A 24917-nucleotide genomic window follows, 5' to 3' on the forward strand; every position below is an offset into this window, starting at 1 on the left:
GTGGATCAAAGATGCACCTAAGTTTGGATACAACTCTGACAAATATTTTCTACATTTTATTGAAGTTAATGTCACTTGCAACATCCCAAAAAAAAAAGAGCAAAACAAAACACTTGTTGAACTAGTTTTAAGCTTTTGATCACACAAGTGTGGTAAATGCTGCTTAATGAAAATTTCAGCACAAATTGAAACATTATTTTAAATGACACTTAGGATTGCTAAGACTAATTCTACAGAAAGGGAGAGTGAACAAGTTAATGTCATCTGTCAGACATGCAGCCACTGGCAAATTATGGAAAAAATAATAATAGTCATTAGGAGACCAGAAGCATCACATCAAGGATCAATGACTCCAACCCCTTTAATTCTACATATATGGGATGCTAACATGCATATATAATTTGTTGCAGATAACTCTACAGCGGTTGCATGTTATGATAACTCAGGTATTACCTAGGCTGCAAAAATGGATATGAAGGAAGTATGGGAAGAAATATCTGCTGAGCAATCTTTAAGTAAAAGATTATACCGGTTTAGGGCCTGATTACGATGATGGCTGGATGGGGACCGCCGTCGCTTTTCAGTGGTCCCCTAGCCTGCTTCCTTGGCAGTCCGACCACCTGGTCAGGAAGTGAGAGGGAACGCTGCCTCAGGACCACCACCATTGCCAAATTTCTGCTACCGCAGAGGCGGCCCATGGAGGCGACTCATGCAGTGCATCGCCAGCCCAATCACAACCTGCCTTTCCTCTGGCCTGTTCCTGGTGGGGGACACAGCCATGCGAGAGTCGGCAGAAAGGCAGGCAATGAGCCAAAGTAATGGCTCGAGGTCAAATGTGCCCATATGTAATGTAGCTGGTGCTCATTTAGTGCCCTCCAATGTCTTCAGGTCGGGAGCGCATATGGTTTCACTTGCACAACGGAACTCATCATCTAACGCCGCTTTTAGAAAAAAGCCGCGTAGCGGAAAAATAACCGCCGCAGCGATGCGGTTAATGGCTGGGCACCAGAGGATGGGGTCTCCGGGGCCAAAATCGGCCCTGGGGATGCATACTCCCCTCCCAATTAATAATAAGGATGGGCCCCAGGGATGGGGTCTTTGGAGACAAAATTGCCTTGGGGAGGTGGGCCACATGTACCCCCTCCTCCATAAAATAATATAAATTCCTCCGTGACCTGGCCCACCTATGTTTGTTTTGTTTTTTAATTTTGCTGCTGATCCTCCCCAAATTTGCGGCAAAATGTATTTTTTTTAATTGTGAGCAAAACCCAAGAGGTGCCACGTGGAGTGTCGCATGGATCTGCATATCGATGGACCCCCCTCAAAAAAAAAAAAAAGGGTTGTATGCCTGTGGGGGTTGGCAACTGAGGGTGGTTACATGCAGGGCCTGGTCGAATGTTGTGGGGTTGACTGCCTGCGGCCCACACTCCACTGTGAACGGACAAAGGATGTGCATGGTGATGGGCTGGCTTTACATGTGGTAATGATGTATTACTTTACATTAGAAAAGTAGAAACTCAATGAAAAAAAATGTTAAGTAATATAGTTGGACGAATTTTTCAGTGACCGCATAATGTTTTAAACAAAAAAACATACATTTGCCAGTTATAGATCTTTCAGGTTACTCTAACTCTAACCCTAAGGTAACTATAACTCACCCCTAACAATGTACTGCTAATATCCATACATGTTACATCACTCATGACATCTTCTATAACATCATTGATAACCTCACTGTAACATTTGCAATTAAATTAACAAAAGTAAAAAGAAAAGAAAGTCAACGGCGGGCCTCTCTACTGCACATCACATGTAGTTCAAATAGTATAGCACGGTGCAATTCTATCTCAATACCAGCCATTGTATGGTATTACTGCAAAGCAGAATAAACCTCAACAAAACCAAAAGTTGAATGGTGGACCCATAAACAAATAAAACACTGTCCATTAGAAAAGCTCTTGCTTTATTCCAATCCAATTCCATCCACGTCTGGTCGTTCGGGGTTATGTTTCACAGTATGGATCCAGGTATTGGACATGGGAAACAAATATCCCTACATCAATTATAAATCACAACAAACGTGTGCCAACATTTAAAGTGGAAGGATATTGGATACTGAAGGACCGAATATAATAAAAAATATATTGATATGACACAAGGTATAAGGCCCTGAGGAAATTCAAGAGAGCTGGAACAAAACGCATTGGCTGGATGTTTTTAATGTTTCAATCTCACAGTCTTGAAAACTGGATTGGAATAAAGCAAGAACTTTTCTAATGGACTTAAAGACTCACTGTTCGATTTGTTTATGGATGCACCATTCCACTTTTGTTTTTGTTAACATTTGCAATTAAATTATCGATAAGAAAACTGTATGGTGGAGGAGCTTGTAATAGTTACCTTAGGGCATGAGTTATAGTTACTTGAGATAATTATAACTGGTAGTTTTACATTATCTCTAAAACGTCACCTAACTAGACCATTACTTTAACCTTTTATTTTTTCAGTGATATATATATATATATATATATATATATATATCATTAGGTTTGCTGGCATTTATTGCACAGAATTCAGTGGTTTAAAAAACAATATTTCAGAGGGACTTGTGAAATAGTGAAATATAAGAAGGACTTGTGAAATATGAGGTTCATCATATCAAACCAACTTCCCTTCATTAAAGTAACACAATCTTAACAATCTAATTGTATTTAATATCCATTGTCGGCTGGGCCTTGCAGAGAACACCTTCAACAATCTCTCCGTCCTATAGACAGAATGTTTCTCAAACAAAGTTGCAGACGTTTTTCCAAATATGAATGACAAAAATAATTATTTAACTTGCTTTTTCACCACATCACTGAACAGTATAGTCCAGTATTTCATTTAATGCTTTCTGTAAACATTTCCTTGTTTGGAAAACAAAGCACCTTTCCAAGCAAATTGTCCAAAAATATAAAAAACAAAATGGGAGAGTGTAATATGTTCCTTTTTTGATCGAGATCTACAAACCACCCACCCACACATAAACAGACCTAATTAGCAGAAAAGTATAGGAACTATTTGTATGCCACAAAATGAACAAAGGAGCCTCCGCCGTGGCTCTGGCGTATAAATCCTTGCTCACCTGAGGAAGAGGAAGGAACTGGCAACAGTCAACGCCGTTGGTGTTATGTTTTGAATGCGTTTTTGCCATAGGGGTTGGCGACAATAGCTCGTGAAGCAATCCTCCCCCGCAATTGGCTGGTAGAGCAGCAGAGTTGGGTGCTGCAGGGGCTCCAAACATCAGGTATATCAACTGGTGGAGTCGGTTTTCTTTTTTTCTTTTGCAATTTTATATAGCAGGAACTCGACTCAAAGGTATTGGATCACTTTACATGAGTACCAGTTACATTACACAAGGACACATTCATTTTTGGTAGGCGCAGCTAGATTATGGGATTTCCCCAGAATCACAGAATGTTGAGCCGAGAATCGAACCTGGTTCCCTAGTTCTAAAGTCGGCAGCACTGGCCCTTACGTCACATCCTCTGCCCATATAATTTTCCTGCTCGGTGCCCTTGTGGTCCTTGATGTTCTTGCTGCCTCCTGCCCCCTGTATTGCTGGGTTTCTTTGCAGCAGGGGTCTTCGCCATCCCCACACCACTCCTTCGCCTGCCTCTCTCGGTGGCGACGGGTAGTGCAGACAGTGCAGTGAAGGGGCCCTATTGCCTGCTACTTAGAGGCCCAGGCTGCTGTGCCACTGACAGAACAGCAGGCAGTGTGATTGTCGTCAAGGAGATGTAAGGAGGCAAGTTGCCAGGGCAGGCAGTGGTGCAGCACTGTATTTTTTGGGCCCATTGGGATGGGGAAGCAGTTAATTTTGTTAATTTGGCAAGGATTTTTAATTGAGTGCACCTTCGATTTGTGGGTCTGTGGGGGGGGGGCATATTTTTCCTCGTATTTCAGATCTTTCTGTTAGGCTATATTTGGGCTCATTTGCGGACAAATTCTTTAGGTGAAGGGTTGTTTATTGGGGCATGTCGGGTTGGAGAGCATTTCATTTGGCGAATTTGGCAAAAACAAAAATAGATTGCAGGATCAAGATGAAGAGGAAGGCCGGAGAGTGATAGGGACATGGCTAAGTGATTTAGAACTTGGACTTGATTGGAGAGTTCTTGGCATTACTGGGTCCATTACATGGAGGGGTCACCCCAGGTGGTACGCAGCATTCAGCAGGTCCCTGAGCAGCCCCCGAATTGCAAGGGAGTGGGAAGCATCCCAGGCAGATGGAAATACTACCAAAAGCAGTATTTCCACCAGTGTCTAAGTACTTTAGAAAAGGGCCAACTTTGGGGGCAGAAAGACTTCAAGGACTCCCACACCCACCCAGAGTTTACAGGCTCATGGGGTCAGCAATGGGATGCAGGCAGAGTGATTGTGGTGAAATATTAAGAAGTTAGGTTGGGAAAAAGCCAAGAGAAAAATGTACAGGTCAGCAATGAGTTTGAGCTGGTCTCAAGCCTGGCACAGGTATGGCTCTGACTATCAAACTTGGGGGGGGGGGGGGGGGGGGGGCAACTGGTGGAAATAGCCACTTCCAAGAAGCAGCAGGATCTTGTAGGTACCAGTACAGGACAGCCTAGTGATCAGTTACCCCTCTAACATCAGGTCGTTCCAGTATCCAAGGTTTATAGTTTACCTCTGACCAGACTGCTGCAGCCAAAAGTTCCCTGTGCCCACAGTTGCCTCCACCACGGTTGGGACAAAGGACGGAAAAGGGTGAGGATCCGTACCCTTTTGGTAAATTGCATGATCAAGTTCTGGCTCTAAGGGATCGTAGGATTTGGCACTTCAGGGAAAAAAGACAAGATCAGAAAAGGGGTCCATATGGAGGACCTCTTGCAGCTCACTATAGAAAAGGCACAAAATAAGGAGTGCCTGCAAAAAGCCCAAGATCGAGGAATAATACTTAACTGGCTGAAAGGTTTTACAATGTGCCTGACTGTTTTGCTGGATAAATGACTGGAAGTGGGGTCACAGATTAGATTTTAGCAGAAAAAGATTGTGGGTGCATATGAGGAATGTATGGGTCCGGTTGGAAGGACTATGATAAAGCATTCAGGAAGAAGAAAAAAGCAGCTAGCACAACCATGTGTTGGACATTCCAGTAGCAAACACACGCTAAATTAAGTGTCAGAGTACAAAAACATATTCAATAGCAATATTGATATTTTGGTGGTCTTTTCATTTCTCGGCCTGCTGGCCTATTCTTCATTTTTAGTCTTGATTGATTGATATATAATGGTTTGCCCTGATGTAGCTTAGTCAAGCCAGGAGTTTAACCTATTTAATGATGCAGCTAGCAGTGTGGAGTTTGGTGCCATATTGGGTTTTGAGTGGGGTGCCCAGTCATGTCTGCAGGATTGGTTTTAGACTGGTTTGATTAAAAGTGTTATATTTCTGGAGTTGTTTCCCGTTTAAGTGATGCTGTATGTGTGGACATACCGGTTCCACCACCAGTCCGTCACATTCTGATCTGACAGTATGTTAGTGGTGCAATCCATTAAGTTTTAATATGCCAAGTGCAAATGGTGCAGAGACGTCTTAAGGTGTTGGTACTGATTTGTCTCAAAAACAACATTGTGTTTAGAGCCAAGTCTTTCCCAAGTGTTTAAAATAATGCAATTGTTGACTTGTGTCATTTTAAGTTGCAGGATTTCTGAAGTTTTCAACCAGGGGCAGAGGAGGAGCCCACTCTCTTACCAGAACATCTATGGAATCTTGGTGCTCTGCCTTACCAGAACTAGTCCCAGCAAGCCAGCGCCAAGAGCAAGGAGGGCTTATGAGAGGACTTTTCAATCTCATCTAGTTATGGCTCTAGGGGATTTCAAGACAGAGCCCTTCTGTCTAGACAGTTTGGTGAGATTCCTGTGGCGCTTTCGTGAGGAAGGGGGGTGCCAGCATTCACCAGATACCACATGGCAGCCCTAGCCTGTTTCTGTAAGATATCAGTTCTGACAAATCATTCATATTCATTCCTCATTGTGAAGGTCACAGGGGCGGCCTTAGGCATGTGCAAGCTGTGCACCTGCACAGGGCTGCCAAACCCCATGGGCCGCCACGCCATTATATATGTTTAATATAATAATTCTCTGAGGATGGATACATATTTGCGTGGCGGCCCCTGGTAGGGATTTGGCGGCCTCCGGCTCTGTTCCACTTCACTACACCTTCCTGAGCTTCGGGGGGCTCCGCCCCACCCAGACCCCCTCTTCCGGGGCCCCCTACCTACGCTCCCTGCCCAGGGCCGCCATGAGCCTAGAGCCGCCCCTGAAGGTCATGAAAGGTTGGGGGGCGATTGAGAGGGCTTGATCAGACGGGTGACGTCCCCTTGATCTGCAAAAACGAGTAAGATTATTGTTTTCCCTCCTGATAATCTGTGATTCCAAATACAAGCAGGTATTATTTACTGTTGCATTGTCTCTCGCCTTCTACGGGTTCAGTACATTGGAACTGGTGCCTGGTCCAAGAAGGACATCCATGGGAGGACGCTGCTGGACCAGATCACTTGGTGGGCAATGGATTATGGTAATTGTCCTACCCTATTCCAAGATGTAAGTTGGGTAAAAGGGAGAGAGTAATTCTGAGACAACCAGTCAGGTCCCAAGATGCCCAAAGGTCTCCGTAAAGGAATTTATCATGTTGCGGACTGCTGTATAAGCCCCTTCGTTTCTGGTCCACAACAGCGGGATCCCTGTCTCTAGGTATCAGTTCAGCAGGGTGTTGTCCATGTATCCAGGGTCAGCTGGCATAGAGGGGAATAATTTCAGCTCACATTCATTCAAAACAGGTACTGCAGTGGCTGCAGCGGTTATTGGACTCTGGGTTCCTCTTCCACGGGGCTTATTTTATTTTATTTTTGTGTTTTATAGAGCGCGAATATGACCCGTGAGGGTATCAGAGCTCTTTACATGGTATACATTGTTGAGCAAACCATGAAGGGCTTAATTTGTTGTCTGCAGACGCTGCTTAATATAGCTATGCTAAAAACATTTCACTATGGTTGCCCTAGCGAGGCCGCCAATTTTTTCTACTAAGATTAAGTGCATTTATCCCCATTGGGTAGTCAGTTATTTATTGAACTAATGTTGACTTTTACAGTGCGACATGTTTCTACAACGTAAGACATTTACATTTTGGGGGAAGGGGGGCACGGATGGCCAGTTAACCATCCTAGTCTATGGAGGGGTAGACTCATGGTGGTCACAAGGCAGGTAGATACCTTGGCTTCAGGTAGGAAAAGTCAGGCGAATTCTGGATTGAGGCAGCTTTAATCTTTACCTCAAGAGGGAGTTGTACTACAGTGTTCTGGGTGTGACTAGGGTGGGCACTACAGCGACTGTCCCTAGCCTTTCGTGGGTACTTTGCAGTACTGCCCAGGAGATGTTTGGGATCAGGTGCTTGTGCCAGGGGGTGAAGCTATGGCCCAGTCCCATCTCCCAAAGGAACTGAAGCTGAAATGGCCATCTAGTTGGTCAACCACGACTCTCAAGGAACTTCTGGCTTGGTGAGTCAGTGTCTAAATTACAGTAAAAAAAAAAAATGCAAAAATTGTGTAACAAAATATTTGGGGGATACTATGAAAATGGTTCAATACTTTAATAAATGTAGTATATTCTTGTTTTTTTGGTTTGATAAATACGGCTTGAAAAAGGTTTATACTCAAATGCAACATTTGGAGTCTCTCGGGCTGGTTTGGGGGCGAGCTAAAAGGATGCAATTATTTGAATGTTGGACTAAGCCAGTCTCTTGGGCCTTCCCCTCCCCCGCTCCTTATGTTAACTCCCCTACTTGTGAATGTTCAGTTCTTTCCTGTGTTTAACCAACTTGCAGTTCCCTTTCACACGTTGTAAATACAGCTAAACTGCTTTTCTAGAATAAGGAACTTGTTGTTTTATTTGTACTGTGGCTGCCTGCGGAAGGCGCCCGTCGGTTCTTGTTGAACTAGCACCTAAACATATGCATTATAGCCTAATGAAGGTATCCTCCCTGAAATACATTGCGGTGCTTTCTTGCTCTATTTTGCCTGGACTTTGGACTGTCTGGGGTGGTATTCACCTTAATAATCTACCAAGAAGACATTTTAGATGATAAATGGGACTCCCTCGGGATGTGATATGTGCGCAATACAAGTATCCAGACTAGACTAGACTAGACTTGTAAGTAAGAATGGACTCTTTGCCCCACCGAACAGAAAAATCCAGCCAGGTTTTAAGAATATACACAATGAGTATGTATCAGGAAAATTTGCATAAACTGATTTAATGGGATGTGACTTGCATACGTGTTGGTCATATGTGTTAAAGATGCCAGTACTTGGGTGCAAGAAGTGCAGTATTCCGCAACATGCAGTGCAGCCACCAATCCACCACAGGATGCAGGCCAGAGGCCTCAATGCTTACAGAGAGCACATCTGGGGGACCGAACCAGTGCCCAGTCAATATCACCTCCGCCTAAAGAAGATTGATATGTATCCAAACTCATCACTTTTCGCGACCCAAAACACACAGTTTGGGATTTTGAAAGTACCTGAGCATAAAAGACAGTCTAGTCATATCGCGGTGTATGTCATGGCCAGAGCACACTTCACATACATTTTAAAGAACATATGTCCTTCATGTGCTGAGTCTCACGCAGAATCTCGAGGTAAGCACATGAAGCGATAATGGCACTGCTATTTTTTTTTACCTTCAGATTTAGGGGCCAATTAGGATTGCAGTGATTCTGCATCCTCCGGGCCGACGGAAGCCACCGCCGGCCCGGAGGATGCGGAATCACGGCAGCAGTGCCTTTAAAGACCCCCCCATATTATTAATTAGGTTGGTGGGGGGGGTGGGGGGGTTAGGGTCATCGGCGGACGGGAAAACAGTCCGCCGCGGTCGCCTTCCGACCATGGCGGATAAGCTCTAATATGGTGGCGGTTGTTATCAGACACCGCCAGCCATATTAGGCTGGGGCAGGAAACATGCTTTTCCAATGCGGCTTTTCTGTTGTGGAAAAGCATGTGGTTTATTGAGTTTGGGGGCCCGTTGCGGGCCCCCAGGGTGTCAGGGGGTGGGGGGTGCACATGGGGGGTACCTATGGTACCCCCCTGCATTTACATGCACAAAGCGGCAGGCACCACGCGGTGCCTGCCGCTTTGTGCATGTAAATGCAATACATGCATTTTTAACCTTGCAGTGGGTGCTGCTTCAAGCAGCAGCCACCTCAAGTTTAAAGATACGGGATGTGGCGGTCACATCCTAATTGGCATGGAGGGACCACCGCTGCCCCTGCAGACTGTCCTTCTACCTCGGGGATGGCGGACGGACGCAGGTCCATCCGCCATCCTAATGACCCCCTTAATTTGGGTCATGAATGACTTGTAGGGAGTATATGAATCTCCAAACTAGCCTTAAAATGGAGCCTTATTTGGCATGGATAGAGATCTGGGATAGAGTCCTTTCAACCAGATTCAGGCTTGGCCAGGTGAGGTGGCATCTGGGTTTCCCCTTGGGCCAATTTGACCCAATTAAAGTGTTAATCTGCCCAAGTGACGAGTATTCGCTTCAAAGTGTGCTCCATTTGATCTTCTTTTGCAAGCATTATATTGTTTGTTCTGTGAGGCTTTAGTTCCTCTAATAAGAGAATGTGGCAGTAGAAGATGGGGTGATGTTCTTTGCAACAGCTAACCTCCCCCACTTATTGTAATACAATGTGCTCCCTTTTAGATCGAGCATTTGGAACCTCTAAAAAAAAAAAAAAAATATATATATATATATATATATATATATATATATAAATAAATGTCTCCATCCTCAGAACGCCAGCGACCTGCAGTCCAGTATGTGCAAGGGTAGAGGAAACCCCTAGATACAACAAAACACCACGTAGCAGAACTCTGCTGAACTCTGCACGGCACGCACTCCTTCCCCACAAATTTTTCATGCTTCATAGAGGTTCCATACTGATTATTTATTTCATGGCCAAACTAGCTCAACGCGTTTTGGCGTATACCCCCCTTGATCACGAGTAATTTTGAAGAGAGAATTGTAATTGATAAACGTAGTTGGAGGGGAGAGCTGTTCGTTTTAGTAGTAACAGAGTTGGAGAAGAGACATCATAACTGACTTCGGAACTACTTACATAATCATTTTTTCCTCTTAATTTAAATGTCGTTTTTTATTAGGCGTATGCAGACTGGTAATAAATATTCATATTTACGTGTATGCAGCAAATATATGTAAATATACCAAACATACTACACATTTATATACAGTTAATCCCACTTCCTTGCTACTCCTTGAAATAATACGTCACACCATAGAAGACGCGAGGTAAGAAATGCGATCTCCACCTTTTAGTTGTCTCTTTTCGATTGTTGGACAGGGGGTAGCTGTATATGACAGGTGACTAAGCGTGGAAGGGGCAACGCAACTGTAGCCTAGATGGCCGCCTCATAACTCCGCCCTTCCAAGCTATAACCTGAACGTATATTATATATATATATATATATATATATATATATATATATATATATATATATATATATATAGCAGCTAATACTTAGATTTTTTTCCCCCTCCAATGTAGCATTAAGTAGAAGTCTATATTACTGTAAGTATCCTGAACTGATATTGCGTAAAGCATAGAATACCCACTATGGAGAACACAATTTCTGCGTAGTAAAATTATCGAAGAACCCACTTTTTGGAGTCCTGATCGGTATCTGTCTCACGCCTGTCCTTGTGCTATCTTGCGGCTTAAGACTGACAGAGCAGCCATGCAGAAAGGAGTAGGCTAGCGGGGAGTAGTCATTGATAGAGGGATCCAGAGTGACCGGGCTGCACCGGATCCAGGACAGTCAACTATTCTGCTGCAGGTAAGGGCCGAGCACGGTCTAGTGAGTGTACACAGATACCCTCTCTTATCAGAGGTTTAGCAATTCCACTCGACCCAGGTTAATGCTCAACAAAGACCCCATCTGCCCCATCAACCCTGACTCTACACATCTCCCAGTAAGGGTCTCCTGGCATTGAAATGCGTGTCCAATGCAAGCAGGGCCGGCTTTAGCGCTGGTGGCACCCAGTGCGACAATGTTTGTTGGCACCCCTCAATGACTACTGCCATGGATTCCCTCACTACCACCATTTAACAGTGCCCTTCCAGTCTGCATAACCACTCTCTATCAGATGCATTTAATTAGTTTTATAGCGCCACTCATACCAGTGTAAGGTGTCCGAGCACTTAGCATCACACTCAAACACATTACACAGAGACAATCAATCATACTTGTGTAAATCAGTGTGTAGGAACCATTACATAAGACAGCAGACTACAAGGTGTAAGAGTCACATGTCATCCCTATTGGGAGGCAGTATAGTTTAGGAGTGCTTGGTCTGGAGAAACAGAAACTCAGAATTTAAAACATAACACCATGGTTGGCGTTGTCTATACTAACAGTATTTGATTTCTACCCAAATGAACCCTTTTTGCATCATTAGGGTAATGAAAAACTGGGTACAAAAATCATACGGTCTATTCTATACCTTGAAGTTTACATGCAGCTCTTTGGTCATGGTTCATAGCTTACTGTTCTATATATTAGGATTTTAACTTATAAACTGCATGAAACTGAAGGACCTCGCCGACAAAATCAGTAACCCTCTTGACCTATTTATATTATATGCACTTTGAGACATGCATGCTACATGCTCTTTGCAGCAGGCATATTAATAACCCTCTGCCCTACCTTACCATGAGTCAAAACCTCCAACTGACAAAACTCCAATCTCTCCAGCAGAAACATCAATCACTAGAGTTATCTTGACATTTGTATTTTTGTCGGGAAATGTGGCAGCAGGAGCTTTTAAAATATTATTATACTTGCAAACTGGGCGCCCCCACCGAGCAGCACCCGGTGCGGTGGCACCGTTCGCACACCCTAGAGCTGACTCTGAATGCAAGCTTCATAATGAAATCCCCAAAATTTTATGAGCGAGAAGCAGATGATTCTTAGCAGAAGATTGACCTTCGTTGTACAAAAATGTATACCAGGTATCTAAGTCACATGACAATTGCCAGCTGCAATACCTAGTGATTATAATGGGCATCTTAATATGACCTGTGAGCTGAAATGTTGTTTTAGTTTATTTGCACCATTCCGATTAACATGATTTGTAACACGAAAGCCCTGGATTTGAAGGGAGATCTCTCCCGGCCTGGAATCATTGGCAACCCTATATAAGGGTCACTCTACACCTCTTAGTACATGACAACTGGCCTACCTCTTACTACATTAACATTGTTTTCAGGACTGTGGCAAGAATGTTTCTCTGTTTATGTTTACGAACTCTTGCTTTTAATATCTATCCAAATAATCTGATGTACTCAACTGAAACACTTTCCTATGTTAAATACCTGTATTAATTTTGAAGAGGTCTAATATTCTAACTTTTTTGGTGCATGATTAACTTGTCAGACATTTTGAAAGCTCAGCTCTCCCAGTTAATTTGTCAACCCCCTCCCCCCAACCCTTTATGCTGCAGAGGCAATGCTAGCACCCAGGCCTTCTGTATCTTGGGCAGAGTTCCCAGATTTTGGAACACTCCTCTAACAAAGCCAACCGAAGAGTAGCCCAATAGCACTAAATGAAGGAGGGGCTGGTGGCACTGTTATACAGGCATGAATGATGATTGGCGACTGGCAAGGCGCCTCCTTCTGCTGGCGGTTTCTTTTGTCTCCAGTCAGTCCTAGCCTGACTGCTCAGGCAATGGATCAGTGCCCCCTTTATCTTCCATGTGGTCTAGTATAGGCAATTGGAATAAGCTGGCACTAGGCCATCAGCTGCTCCAGGAAATTGCACTTCATCTTAAGTTTTAAAATATACAAAAACTAAGTGGCAGTGGTGTAGTGCTCTTGGAGGCACAGGACATGGCACACGTGTCGGAATGGCATCTTGTGAAATGCATACCCACCTATTGAAGACACTCTGCGGGTGATCAGCCAATTTTAGGGGTAGACTTTAGATGCATTTTTTTTCTTTACTATGACATTTTACCTTTCAGCAGGGTGTATTTAAAACAAACTGGATAACCCTGATAAGATATTGATCACTTCTGCAAGCTTCCCTCGGCTGCCCCTGCATCATGTAAGCTTCCCGGCACTGCTCCCAATGCTGCAAGCTTCCACACGTTCCTCATTTCTGCAAGCTTCCCTCGGCTGCCCCTGCACCACTGTAAGCTACCCGGCACTGCTCCCAATGCTGCAAGCTTTTAAACGTTCCTCATTTCTGCAAGCTTCCCTCGGCTGCCCCTGCACCACTGTAAGCTACGCAGCACTGCTCCCAATGCTGCAAGCTTCCAAACGTTCCTCATTTCTGCAAGCTTCCCTGGGCAGTCCTTACACCACTGTAAGCTACCCGGCACTGCTTCCAATGCTGCGCGCTTCCACACATTCCTCATTTCAGCAAGCTTCCCTCGGCTGCCCCTGCAACACTGTAAGCTACCCGGCACTGCTTCCAGTGCTGCGAGCTTCCCCACGTCCTCACTTCTGCAAGCTTTCCTTGGCTGCCCATACACCACTGTAAGCTACCCGGCACTGCTCCCAATGCTGCAAGCTTCCACGCGTTCCTCATTTCTGCAAGCTTCCCTCGGCTGCCCCTGCATCATGTAAGCTTCCCGGCACTGCTCCCAATGCTGCAAGCTTCCACACGTTCCTCATTTCTGCAAGCTTCCCTCGGCTGCCCCTGCACCACTGTAAGCTACCCGGCACTGCTCCCAATGCTGCAAGCTTTTAAACGTTCCTCATTTCTGCAAGCTTCCCTCGGCTGCCCCTGCACCACTGTAAGCTACGCAGCACTGCTCCCAATGCTGCAAGCTTCCAAACCTTCCTCATTTCTGCAAGCTTCCCTGGGCAGTCCTTACACCACTGTAAGCTACCCGGCACTGCTTCCAATGCTGCGCGCTTCCACACATTCCTCATTTCAGCAAGCTTCCCTCGGCTGCCCCTGCAACACTGTAAGCTACCCGGCACTGCTTCCAGTGCTGCGAGCTTCCCCACGTCCTCACTTCTGCAAGCTTTCCTTGGCTGCCCATACACCACTGTAAGCTACCCGGCACTGCTCCCAATGCTGCAAGCTTCCACGCGTTCCTCATTTCTGCAAGCTTCCCTCAGCTGCCCCTGCACCACTGTAAGCTGCTAGCTCACTGCTCCCAATGCTGCTAGCTTCCACACGCTCCTCATTTCTGCAAGTTTCCCTCGGCTGCCCATACACCACTGTAAGCTACCCTATAGTGTTCCCAATGCTGCAAGCTTCCACAAATTTCCTCATTTCCGAAAGCTTCCCTCAGTGCCCCTGCACCACTGTAAGCTACGCGGCACTGCTCCCAATGCTGCAAGCTTCCAAACATTCCTAATTTCTGCAAGCTTCCCTCGGCTGCCCTTACACCACTGTAAGCCACCCAGCACTGCTCCCAATGCTGCAAGCTTCCACATATTCCTCATTTCCGCAAACTTCCCTCGGCTGCCCCTGCACCACTGTAAGCTACCCGGCACTGCTACTAGTTCAGATTTTGTTGATTGTTAGACATTTTGTGCTTGCCTTATAACGTTTTCCCTGGATATTGAAGTGTAAGCAAGACCTATCACGTGTTAGCAGTAGTTTACATTATTATTATTATTCCTTCAGCAGGGATACAAATATTGATGACCTTTATCAGAAATATAACGATGCACACATACTATTTGAAAAGTGTGAGATTGTACAGAGCATGTCCAAATCATAAATGAGTGAATAGAATGACTACTTACATTATTCAGTTTATTTTATCAAAGATGTTTGATTCTGGCTTCTCAAGTATCTAACATTTTCCCCAAGCCTCTGATAGCTTTATCATTCGAATGAACATAATTGCCAGAGTTTCCCTTCACCTCGCTTCTCATTTCACTACCCCCCCCCCCCTCACCTCCACATACCAGTCTGTACCGGCTATCTTGTAATTCTTCCTTTTGGTACCACTATGTTCTTGTTATACGATCCCTTCAGGGTTAGTAGCACTTGCCGTTTTTTTTAGGTCCAGCCTGGGCAGCGCATGAGGGGAGTATGGACTTGAAGCTCCGCCCACTCTACGCCCATTTTTTTCATTGGCTTGTGTCATTGTCCTTTGTAAATGCTGGCTTCCGATTCATGAATAGGCTTGTTAGTCCCTCCTTAGTACCAGCTTGTCTTCATTTGTAACCTCCCATGAGTACTGGCCCTTTTACTTCTGTTGTTATTCGGTATGCCATATTTAGTCCACAAGCACTATTTTCTTTAATGAGTTTCTCCTACTGCAGGCACAGCATGCTTTCCTGCAACATTCAGCGTGCCATGTGCGCTTTCAATTTCCAAAGAGCCCGGGACAATGGCGGCCACTTCTTTGAAATGAAATAGGTCTCGCGTTTACAAAAGTTTGAGCTTTGGCATTGTAAATGACAATGCCTTTTATTTATGTGTTATTATCCAAACAGATCAATAAAAGGCATTGTCATTTACAATGGCAATAGCTTAAATTCTTGCAAATGCAAGATCAATTGCACTGCAAATGCTTGTTTTGTTAGCAGGGAAAAATGTGACGTTTCAGTTCACTCGTCACTTGTGGATGAGGGTGTGGACCAATGCGTTAGTACATGATTGTGCGCATCTCAGTAGGATAGCATGCAAGGCAGCGGAAACGTGGAGCATTTGTGGATGGATGGGGACTTGAAGTTAATTCTACACGCGGATTTGATAATACATGTAATTTAGCCTTCGACATGCCATGGGTTTCAACACCATTCTAAGAAGGCGGTGAAACTATGCTTGCCGTACGAAAGTTGTTTTGTATCCAGAAGAGAGCTACATGACAAATTGTTTTGGATGTTGGTCTGTTTCCATTTCTATAGATCGCGTGATGGCGTGGCGACACCATTAAATCACTTGTGGTGCAGGTATGCAGGCTTTTGGCAGATACAGGAGATTAGTTACTGTGCTTGTACAGTAAGACCTCATTATTTTTAAACAATAGAAGTTGCTTTTTTTGTCCAATTGGGTACATGTGGATACAAGGTGAGGCTATTTCAAACTTGCCTTGGATATCACTTGTTTCGTTTGTTTTCATTTTTGGTTCGCACCATGGGTGACTTTTTACTACAATCGGAACATACTCTGGACCACTGAATCATTTCAACCAGTGTTCATCACTTCAGCTGGTGCTCCCACCATATTCACTTGGCTCACATACAGGCTACTCACTACTGGTGATTATTCATCACTTTTTGGATGTGCACGGGACTACAGAATCTCTTTAATTGTTGTTCACATTCTATGTACATGGCGTACATAGCGGCTGACATGCCCCATGCACCAGAGCCGACAATCAACAAGCTTCCTTTTAGGTTCATTGTAGAACACACAATTGCCATCACATACATCCACTCCAATCCAAAACACATAAGTAAAAAACATTTACATTACTACGCCAATAGCTCCAACTCTAAAAAATGCGAGACCTATTGCATTGCAAATGCTTGTTAAAGAGTGCTATCGTCAAAAGAAAACAAATGGCATTCTAACGTCAAGCACCTCCAGTCGCACTAGGTCACTTGATTAGTTGCTAATTTAGGGGCATCTCTTTGATGGTTTTGTCAAGGTTTTATAACTTTAACGCTAAAGGAAATTAATTCTGGCTATCTAGCTAAATAGTTTTAATTATGCTATGTTTTATTATCTATTTTTATTACGTATTTACTTATTGCTGCTGGTGACTTTTGTGAGTACATGAGGTTCTGATGATGTTTTAATGATGTCTCAATGTTTGTATTTTGCTTTTATGGCTGCTCTTTGCTGTCGAAATAAAGTATTATCGTATCAAATTACTAGTACTAAAAAAATGTCTTTTTACAAAAATTACTGTAAGACATTGCACTTTTTTACGGCTAGCATTTTTTTCTGGCATTGGCAAGTAACACAAATTCTGTGCATCCATACTAGATTTGTGCGTCACTGCATAAGAGTGTGATGAAAAACTTGCAGCAACTTTCTCCTCCAAGTTCTCCTCCTTCAAAGACACTTCCAAATGTAATTCACGCCCTCTCTGTTATCTGAAGGAAGTCCTTCCATTATAGGAAATTCTATTCTCCATGACTATGGAAGTTCCTTCCCAGTGTGTTCTTGTGGTTTGAGAGTCTGCCATTTATTGCAGTATTACCCTTTTACCTGTGTTTGGTACTCTTTTGTAACATGCACATGTCACTTTTCTCTTGTAACACACTGTTTGTTACCTCTTACATTTTGTTTGTTTTCGATACTTGCACAAGTGCCACCATTGCCCATGTAACTATACCTCTACTTGTACTTTGTACGCTTTTGTAACCTGCACACATGTCGCTTTTTCCTCCTGTAATGCACCGTTTGCTACCTCTTGTGTTTGTTTACTCACAATTGTCACTTTTGCCTCATGTAACTTAGCGTTTGCTTTTGTAATTTGTTCACTTGTAATTTTCTCATGTATGAGTTCTGTTCCTATTGTGAAGCGCTCTGACACCTTCGGGTATAGTCCGCGCTATATAAAAACGCATAAATAAATAAATCACTCTTACTAAATATTTTACTTGGTCCTAAAGCAGGGGGTCTGTAATCACAAAAAGGGGGATGTCTAGAACTGTAGGGGCAGGGTCATAAGAAGGGGATGCCCAGGTCTTTAGGGTCGGGATTCAGGAACAAGAGGGGATGTGCAGGGCAGTTCTCAAGAGAGGCTAACATTACAGTCGCTTTTTTAAATATATTTCTCGTAGAGAAAATGAACAAATGATGCAAACACACCCTTTTGAGGATGGGCGAGAGATTGTTCAACCCTTTGAAGACGGCCATATGGAATTAACACTTCTTGAAGGATCTCACAGGAGTTCAAAACTGGAATAATATACATAACACTTTATTTTTTTTAATCCAGATATTTCAAAGCGTTCGTGAGATGATGGTGCGCAATAAAAAGGAGAATCCGTCATAGCGCCTAGAATGCCCAGTTCTTGCCAAGCTATAGCTGTGGGTGTGATGTGCATGAAGAATGGGGTTAAAGAGGCAAAGCAAATCTTCTTACAAAACACATGAAACACATAAATGCCTGGACTTAGGGCACATTAGTCCAGTAACACATATAATTGTTATGGGGAGGGGTGTTGCTCGCCCATATTTTTAAACATATGCTTTTTATCCTGACCGCCTTTGTTTATTAAAAAGCACACATTGGTGTAGACCCTCCCTGCTTAAAAGGAGGAGGTGTGAACTTGCAGTGGGGGTGACAGAGGGTCTCGTAGAGCCAAGATGGATGGGTGGATGGATGTACAGTAGCTCAGCGCTGCCCACCCCGTGCACAAAGGCCCCCAGGCGCCCGTGCCACTGAAGGATGACACGGCAAGAGACGAGGGGAGGATGCCGCCTGCCGGCGGCTGGGGGAGGGGGCGCTGCAGCCCTGTCGGCCCCGTCCGCAGCGCTGTGATGCTCATGCCTGCAGACGGATAAAGCTGTGGTGCGTGTGATCATGCCCGCGCAAGCAACCGCCACATGACAGGGAGCGCCCAGAGACATGTCGTGCCCAGAATGAGAGAACGGAATCCGAGCCGGCACCATGTGCGGGGCAGAGAGCGAGTAACTGGTACTGCTCGGCGGGGGCAACCGACAGCGCCAGTGGAGCCCTCCCCCACTCCCACCGGCCAATGGAGTGGGTGCGTGGGGAGGTACAATGGATGTGCCGCGACTGAGCTATTACTGTGCAAGTCTGGATGTATGGGAAGACAAATAGACCCCCTGGCACCGTGCACTTTTAGCAATGCTGCGTGCACAGCTTTCTATGTGTACTAAGCTGTGAATGAAACACAGACGAGCTGGCAACACATAAAGGGGAAGCTCAAAATCAGGCACGGGACAGACCTGCTAGCATATTGGGTCATGCTAGAAGGCATACCGGGCAAAGTGAGTATGCAGTTTATTCGATATATCGTTGTCATGCAGCCCTTACAATCCGTTTCTAAGCGCTTTAGTTTGGATGAAGGAACGCAAGGCACAGATAGATGAAGCGATTTGCCCGGGATTACACCATGAGGGTGTGGGGAGCTGGGATTAAAACCCAAAGCTGCAGGCTCTGCAGTCTTCCTCTTAGCCAGCACACGTCATCACCTGCTGTATGCTCCCGGAGAAAGCATGCTAGACCGCGCACGTGCTCGCCCATAGGACGCAGCACATCCACGAAGCCTTATGCCGAGGTATTTGCTCGATACAGGTGACAAGGGAAGAGGCTGGCTGCACACTCAGCAGGTCACTGTCGCCCTTGTCCTGCCCTGGCCTCCAGCAGAGACATAAGGAGATTGTGCTGTTCGCTCGAAGCTGTCCACATGCTTCCTGCTTATGCACAGGGGCTTTCTCTGCTGCAGAGATAGGCACCCTTAAACAAGCTGAAGGCCATCCCGCCCTACTGAAACATTACCAGCCAGGTATGCAAATTCCTATAGCGCTCAGTGCCAAAACCTGGTGCATAACAGGTAGGTTCACATTGACCATGAAAGTAATTTTACTTGTACTTATACAGCGCTTACTACCCTTGATGAGGTGTTCATTGAAGCGCTTTATGTCGTGCTGCTCTGAGACCCAATGTTAGTGGTTAGTCCAGTGTTTATTGATACATTGTTCCTTTGGTAAGTGTCCTGTCGCTTTGGTAAGGAGGACCACTTTCTACAACTTTCTGTACATTTCAAACTACACCAGTCATGTATAAGCATATGTCCAATGCTGCACGAATCCCACTTGGTTGGCCCATTAAGGCCTACAAATAAAGCCAAACTAGATGTCTACAGTAGCACCCTACCTGCCTCTCTACCAAAGAACTCACCACCTAACCACAATAACAAGAAATGAGACAGCCAAGGTTAGCCAAGTGCTGAGAAATGCACATGAGAAATGGATGTGAATGTGACATTTGACAGATTTTCAATGTAAAAAAACAAAAACATAGGGGTACTCCCTTTGACCTCAGGTTTATCACACCCCCTCCATTTCTACTGCACAATTCCCCACAGCACAATATCTCTGCATCAGCCCCCCAATCAACATGATGATGAGTTCCAGCATCCAAAACTGCCTCATGATCCCCGCTTCTGGAAAATCGACGCAGCTTCTCACTACCTAGAAGCGTCCACCTGGAACACACTCTACTCAGAAGCAACACAAGCTCATGAAAAGCACTTCAAAACACACAAAGGGGCCTAATCACAAAAGCACGTGGAGTACCTAAAGTGGTACTCCTGCGGTACTACTTCTGTACTCTTAAAAGTCTATAAGAATTGTCTCCAAGACCTCTGAAATAGCCCAGGAAATACTCATTTACAAATAATACAAACAGTAAGTGCCGTCTTTGAACTTTTACCAAAATGGTAGTTGGATTTTTTGGGGGAGATTCACAAAGGCACGTCAAATCATACTGTCAGAAAATACAACTTTATGTACTACAGAATGCTTTGTCATAGTTTCTCTACAAACAAAAATAAAGAGTATTGCGAAAGACCCAAGGACAGCACAATCTGAAGATGGGGCAATGAAGTAAACATTTTGTGAAAGTATGTTGCTGGGTGTGTGTTGCCTGAAAATCTTGGTATGTTGTTTAGTATTAGTCTTGCGTGACAATCATATCAAATTTAATAAAAAAAGCAGCATCCATACAGCTACTGTTCGGAGAAGTACAGGGCTGAGTATGTAGTCCAGGGTAAAAGAAGGACAGGTGGCTAACACATAAAAACTCAACGAAAAAGCATTCACTGCAGAGCACATCCATCTTTCTCTCACTTTTTTGCATGGATTAATTTGTCTTTTGCTCTTTTAAAAAACTGTATTCATCTGTACTTGTATGATCTTATATTGTAAAACATTGAATAAAATAATTGACTGACTGGCACTCACTGAGTGCATAAGAGATCTGAAAGGCTGGCTCTGTGCACCTGTCACCTGAAGAAGACCCCGGGAGAATATTGTGAACTCGGAACCCAGTAGAATATCCAACCCCTGGACCTGAGTGAAACATTTGCATCCCAGTGGACTATTCGAACCATGGACACAATGTACTATTCGAATCTCGGACCCCAGTAGAATACTCCCACTATGGATGCGATTGGAACAGCCATCCACGTATAGCAGAGGGATAGTTTCACCTTGGACCCCAGTGGGATGTCCTGCCCAGGGTGGAATATTCGAACCTTGGATTCCAGTGGAATATTCAGACCCCTGTGAACTATTTGAACCACGGATCCCAGTGATATATTCGGACTTCAGTGAAATAAGTTTAACCCTTCCAGGGCACGAGTCCTAAAAAAAGAAGTGGGTGGATACTGACGGCACAAAAGTTGGCTGGCACCATCAGACTCATTGCCTCCCCCTACTCCCCCCTTACCCCTTAGATGCAATTGCATTAGAGAAGCCAGCCTGTGAGCAGCGTTCTGAATGAGCTCCGATCTCGCCCCAGAGAGGCCAAAGAGTGAATGTGTGGCTCCATTTGCTCCAGTTATCGAGCTCCCGGTAAAATAAGTGGGGGGACGCCGCCCACCCGTGTGGTACCCCGACTCGAGCCCCGAACCCTTCAGTGTACGATTCTGGCCATGGAACCCAGTGCCATGCATCATTCTTGGTACGTTCCGAGCCATTCAAATGGAAAGTTCAGAGTCACCTCAACGGAATGTAGTTAAGGCACTCCACTGGAATGCAAAGAACCAGTCCATGGGCGTCTGCTGAGCCCCCACCGAGGAATGTTCTGAGGGGAATCCCGCCCCCCCTACTATGGATCAATCGCTCAAATGTTTCCAGCCTCTGTTTCACATTCCAATACCTCCAAAAGTGAAAGTCATGATCGCCCTATGAATGGTCTGTCCCCCTCAGCACGCGGAATGTTCCCCGAACCCCAGTAGGTTGCTCTGAGCCCCTGTACCCCCAGTAGATGGTTACAAAGCCCTCCAGGTAGGTTGTTTGAGGCCTTTGGTGGAATTTGTTTGAGCCCCACAGGCTGGTGAAATGTTGTAACCCCACAAGGAAATCTTCTGAGCCCCTCAAGTTCAAGTTCATTAATTTGTATAGCGCACTACTCACCCAGAGGGTCTCAAGGCGCTTGAGGGAGGGGGGGGTACTTTACTTATCAAATATCCAAGTTTTTAGATGCTTTCTGAAGGAGAGGTGGTTCTGTGTAAGGCAGAGGTGGGTGGGGAGAGAGTTCCAGGTTTTGGCCGCTAAGTAGGAGAAGGATCTTCCCCCCATGGTGGATCTACGGAAGTGCGGAATTGCGGCGAGGGCTTGATTGGACAATCGTAGTTGGCGGGTGGGGGTGTAAAAGGACAGGCGCGTGTTGAGGCATTCGGGTCCTAGATCGTAGAGGGCTTTGTGTGCGTGGGTGAGGAGACGGAACGTTATTCTCTTGTTGATGGGGAGCCAGTGGAGGTCTTTCAGGTGGGTGGAAATGTGAGCTTGGCGGGGGATGTCTAGTATGAGTCTGGCTGAGGCGTTTTGGATGCGTTGGAGTTTTTTCTGTAGTTTGGCTGTAGTTCCGGCGTACACGTTGTTTCCGTAATACAGTCTGCTTGTGACCAGTGCGTGGGTGACCGTCTTTCTTGTTTCGGTGAGGATATAACTGAAGATTTTTTTGAGCATGCGTAGAATGCTCTGAACCCCATATCCCACCGCCTCCACTTCCACCCTCCAAATAGAACCCCCAGAGCAACATCATCCCTCTCCAGTACATTTTACAAACTCAGTATGACAAAATGGAATGCTCTGAAAGTCTAATTCAATCCTAAATTAATAGATTATATCCTGTGGCCTCGTATACAAATGAAAATGACCCAGCATCCGTTTGAGAATGTTCGCCTTCCTTTTAGAATATAGATCTAAGCCTTCACCACTATCGACATTTCATCCAGTTGCCCCAATATGATGATCGAAGCCTGGTGGCATGGTGGTCTAGAGCACCCGTTTCGGGCAACAAAGTGAATATCTGGCCCCTGTTAGTGAACCAGATAGCTAAATGAGTGGCCGTGTTTCCAAATAGTTTTAACTAGTAAAGACCCTCTGCGTGAGTGTTTTCAACGTATGTTAGACTGCATGGATTTATGTTGGGTGCAAACATTGTTTATGTTAACATCAGGGAAATCAACAGTAAAAACAGGCCCAGTCGACCATAAAACTGGCCCACAAACCGCCCTAAAATCGGCTCACACAGTGACCTGTCAGATCAGCCCCGTAGGCACTGTCTGATTGCGCGATAGGCCAGCCCGACCAATAACCATGCTGGATGGTTTGAGCCCCCGTCGCTGCCAAACACCCTCTGTGTCACTTTCAACCCGTCGTACTTTTTCCAACCAGCAGAAAGTTGAATTCTGGAAGTTGTAATGTAACTTTTAAGGCAGATATAGAGATACACAATCCCAAAGTAAAAAATACTGCAGGCTAAAAAGCCCCGGACTGGCTCAGGCGTTCATGTGAGATTGCAGAAGTTCCAAACGTCTCACAGTGGCATGTTTCGAGCCACTCCAAATTAATATTCATATTCAAATCCATCACTGCCCAGAAGAGTGCATGAGCCCCGCACATTAAAAATCGTCGACTTTACACCACAGTGGAATCCCGAGCCTCGCTCACCACTGTCTCCCAACGCAAAACGTTCCAAGCCACATGAAATGCCCAGAAGTACACCCATTAACCGCCCACGCCCCTTGTCATCCTTCCCCACAGGATTGCTACCTCACCCCACCTCAGAAACCTAAGTTTCCCGCGCGGACCTTTCATTTCACGCGCTGATGCATTATGGGAGCTGCAGTCCTGTTGCACTCGCATTGAAATGATCGGAATAGCGCACCTGATACCGATTGGTAAAATAAAACCCTGTTAATGGAAAGTGGGTGTCTCGATGATGTGGGGTAAGGGGTCAACCGTACACCCTCTCCGCCTCTAAACATTCATTCCCCCGCCCATTCCCACTCCTAGAACGCCGCAGGAATGCACTGCGCTTCTTGAGGACTGTTCACATCTGCCCTGTGGAGTGAGCCTACTTCCAGTGGCATGCGTGCCTAGAAGCACCCCTGGAACGCCCTATGCCCCTTTTTATAGACTAATGTAACCTCCCCATCCTTTCACCACATCTTGTATTCCCAAGTAACGTGCTGAACCCATCAGCAGCGGAGTGCTCAGAGCCTCGTCACTCCCTGGCACTACCCGCTCTCACCTCCTCGATGCCGCCGACCGTACCCCTGCAGTGCCCCATCCTGGTGGTGAAGGAGGAGGTGGTCGGGGAGCTCCAGTCCTCCAGGGTCTCACTGATGAACTCGCCGACAGAGATGAGCTCCGGCATGGTGTCCGCCTTGGGGAGAGAACCGCCGCCGCCGACCCCTCTGGCTCCCGCACCCCGTCTCCTGGCGCACCTCGGGCTCTGCTGCCTTCCTCGACCCCGGCCCCTCCAGCTCCTGTAGCTGCAAGAAACGGGAACTGCGGGGCGCGCGCCGAGCTCGATGCACGAGCCGGGGAGGCGTCTACACGCACGTGAGCATGCGCGAGCGCCTGGCCGTCCTGTGCCTCAGCATCCTCCCATCAGCAGCAGCTCAGCATCCCAATGCACCTGTACAGCAACCCCAGAGGATCGGCGCCAGCACGGCACCCGGGAACAAAGCACTGGCGGCACCACTCCAGGAATTCCCTACAAAATAACATAGCAGCAGAGTACGGCTCCACCAAGCAGAAGTACAGCAGCCTCGGAGCTCTCGCACCATCACGGCACAGCACAACGTCCCTGCATCATCGTCACAGTTTAGCACCGATACACTCCTATGTATCATTTCAGCAGATGGGATTACAC

The 24917-nt window shown here is 45.7% G+C and overlaps 1 protein-coding gene across 1 annotated transcript in view; it reads right to left on the bottom strand.

Annotated features, from left to right (window-relative positions):
* Nucleotides 1-24624, bottom strand: part of LOC147705870 (arf-GAP with SH3 domain, ANK repeat and PH domain-containing protein 1-like) — a 1082966-nt gene extending 1058342 nt beyond the window's left edge. The window contains exon 1 of the mRNA XM_086932322.1: nucleotides 24291-24624. Coding sequence (XP_086788448.1) covers nucleotides 24291-24416 — 126 coding nt within the window. The 5' untranslated portion in view covers nucleotides 24417-24624. The remainder of the gene's footprint in view (nucleotides 1-24290) is intronic.
* Nucleotides 24625-24917: the final 293 nt, after the last annotated feature.

Source organism: Lissotriton vulgaris, chromosome 7 (genome assembly GCF_964263255.1).
Source record: "Lissotriton vulgaris chromosome 7, aLisVul1.2, whole genome shotgun sequence".
Taxonomy (NCBI): Eukaryota; Metazoa; Chordata; class Amphibia; order Caudata; family Salamandridae; genus Lissotriton; species Lissotriton vulgaris.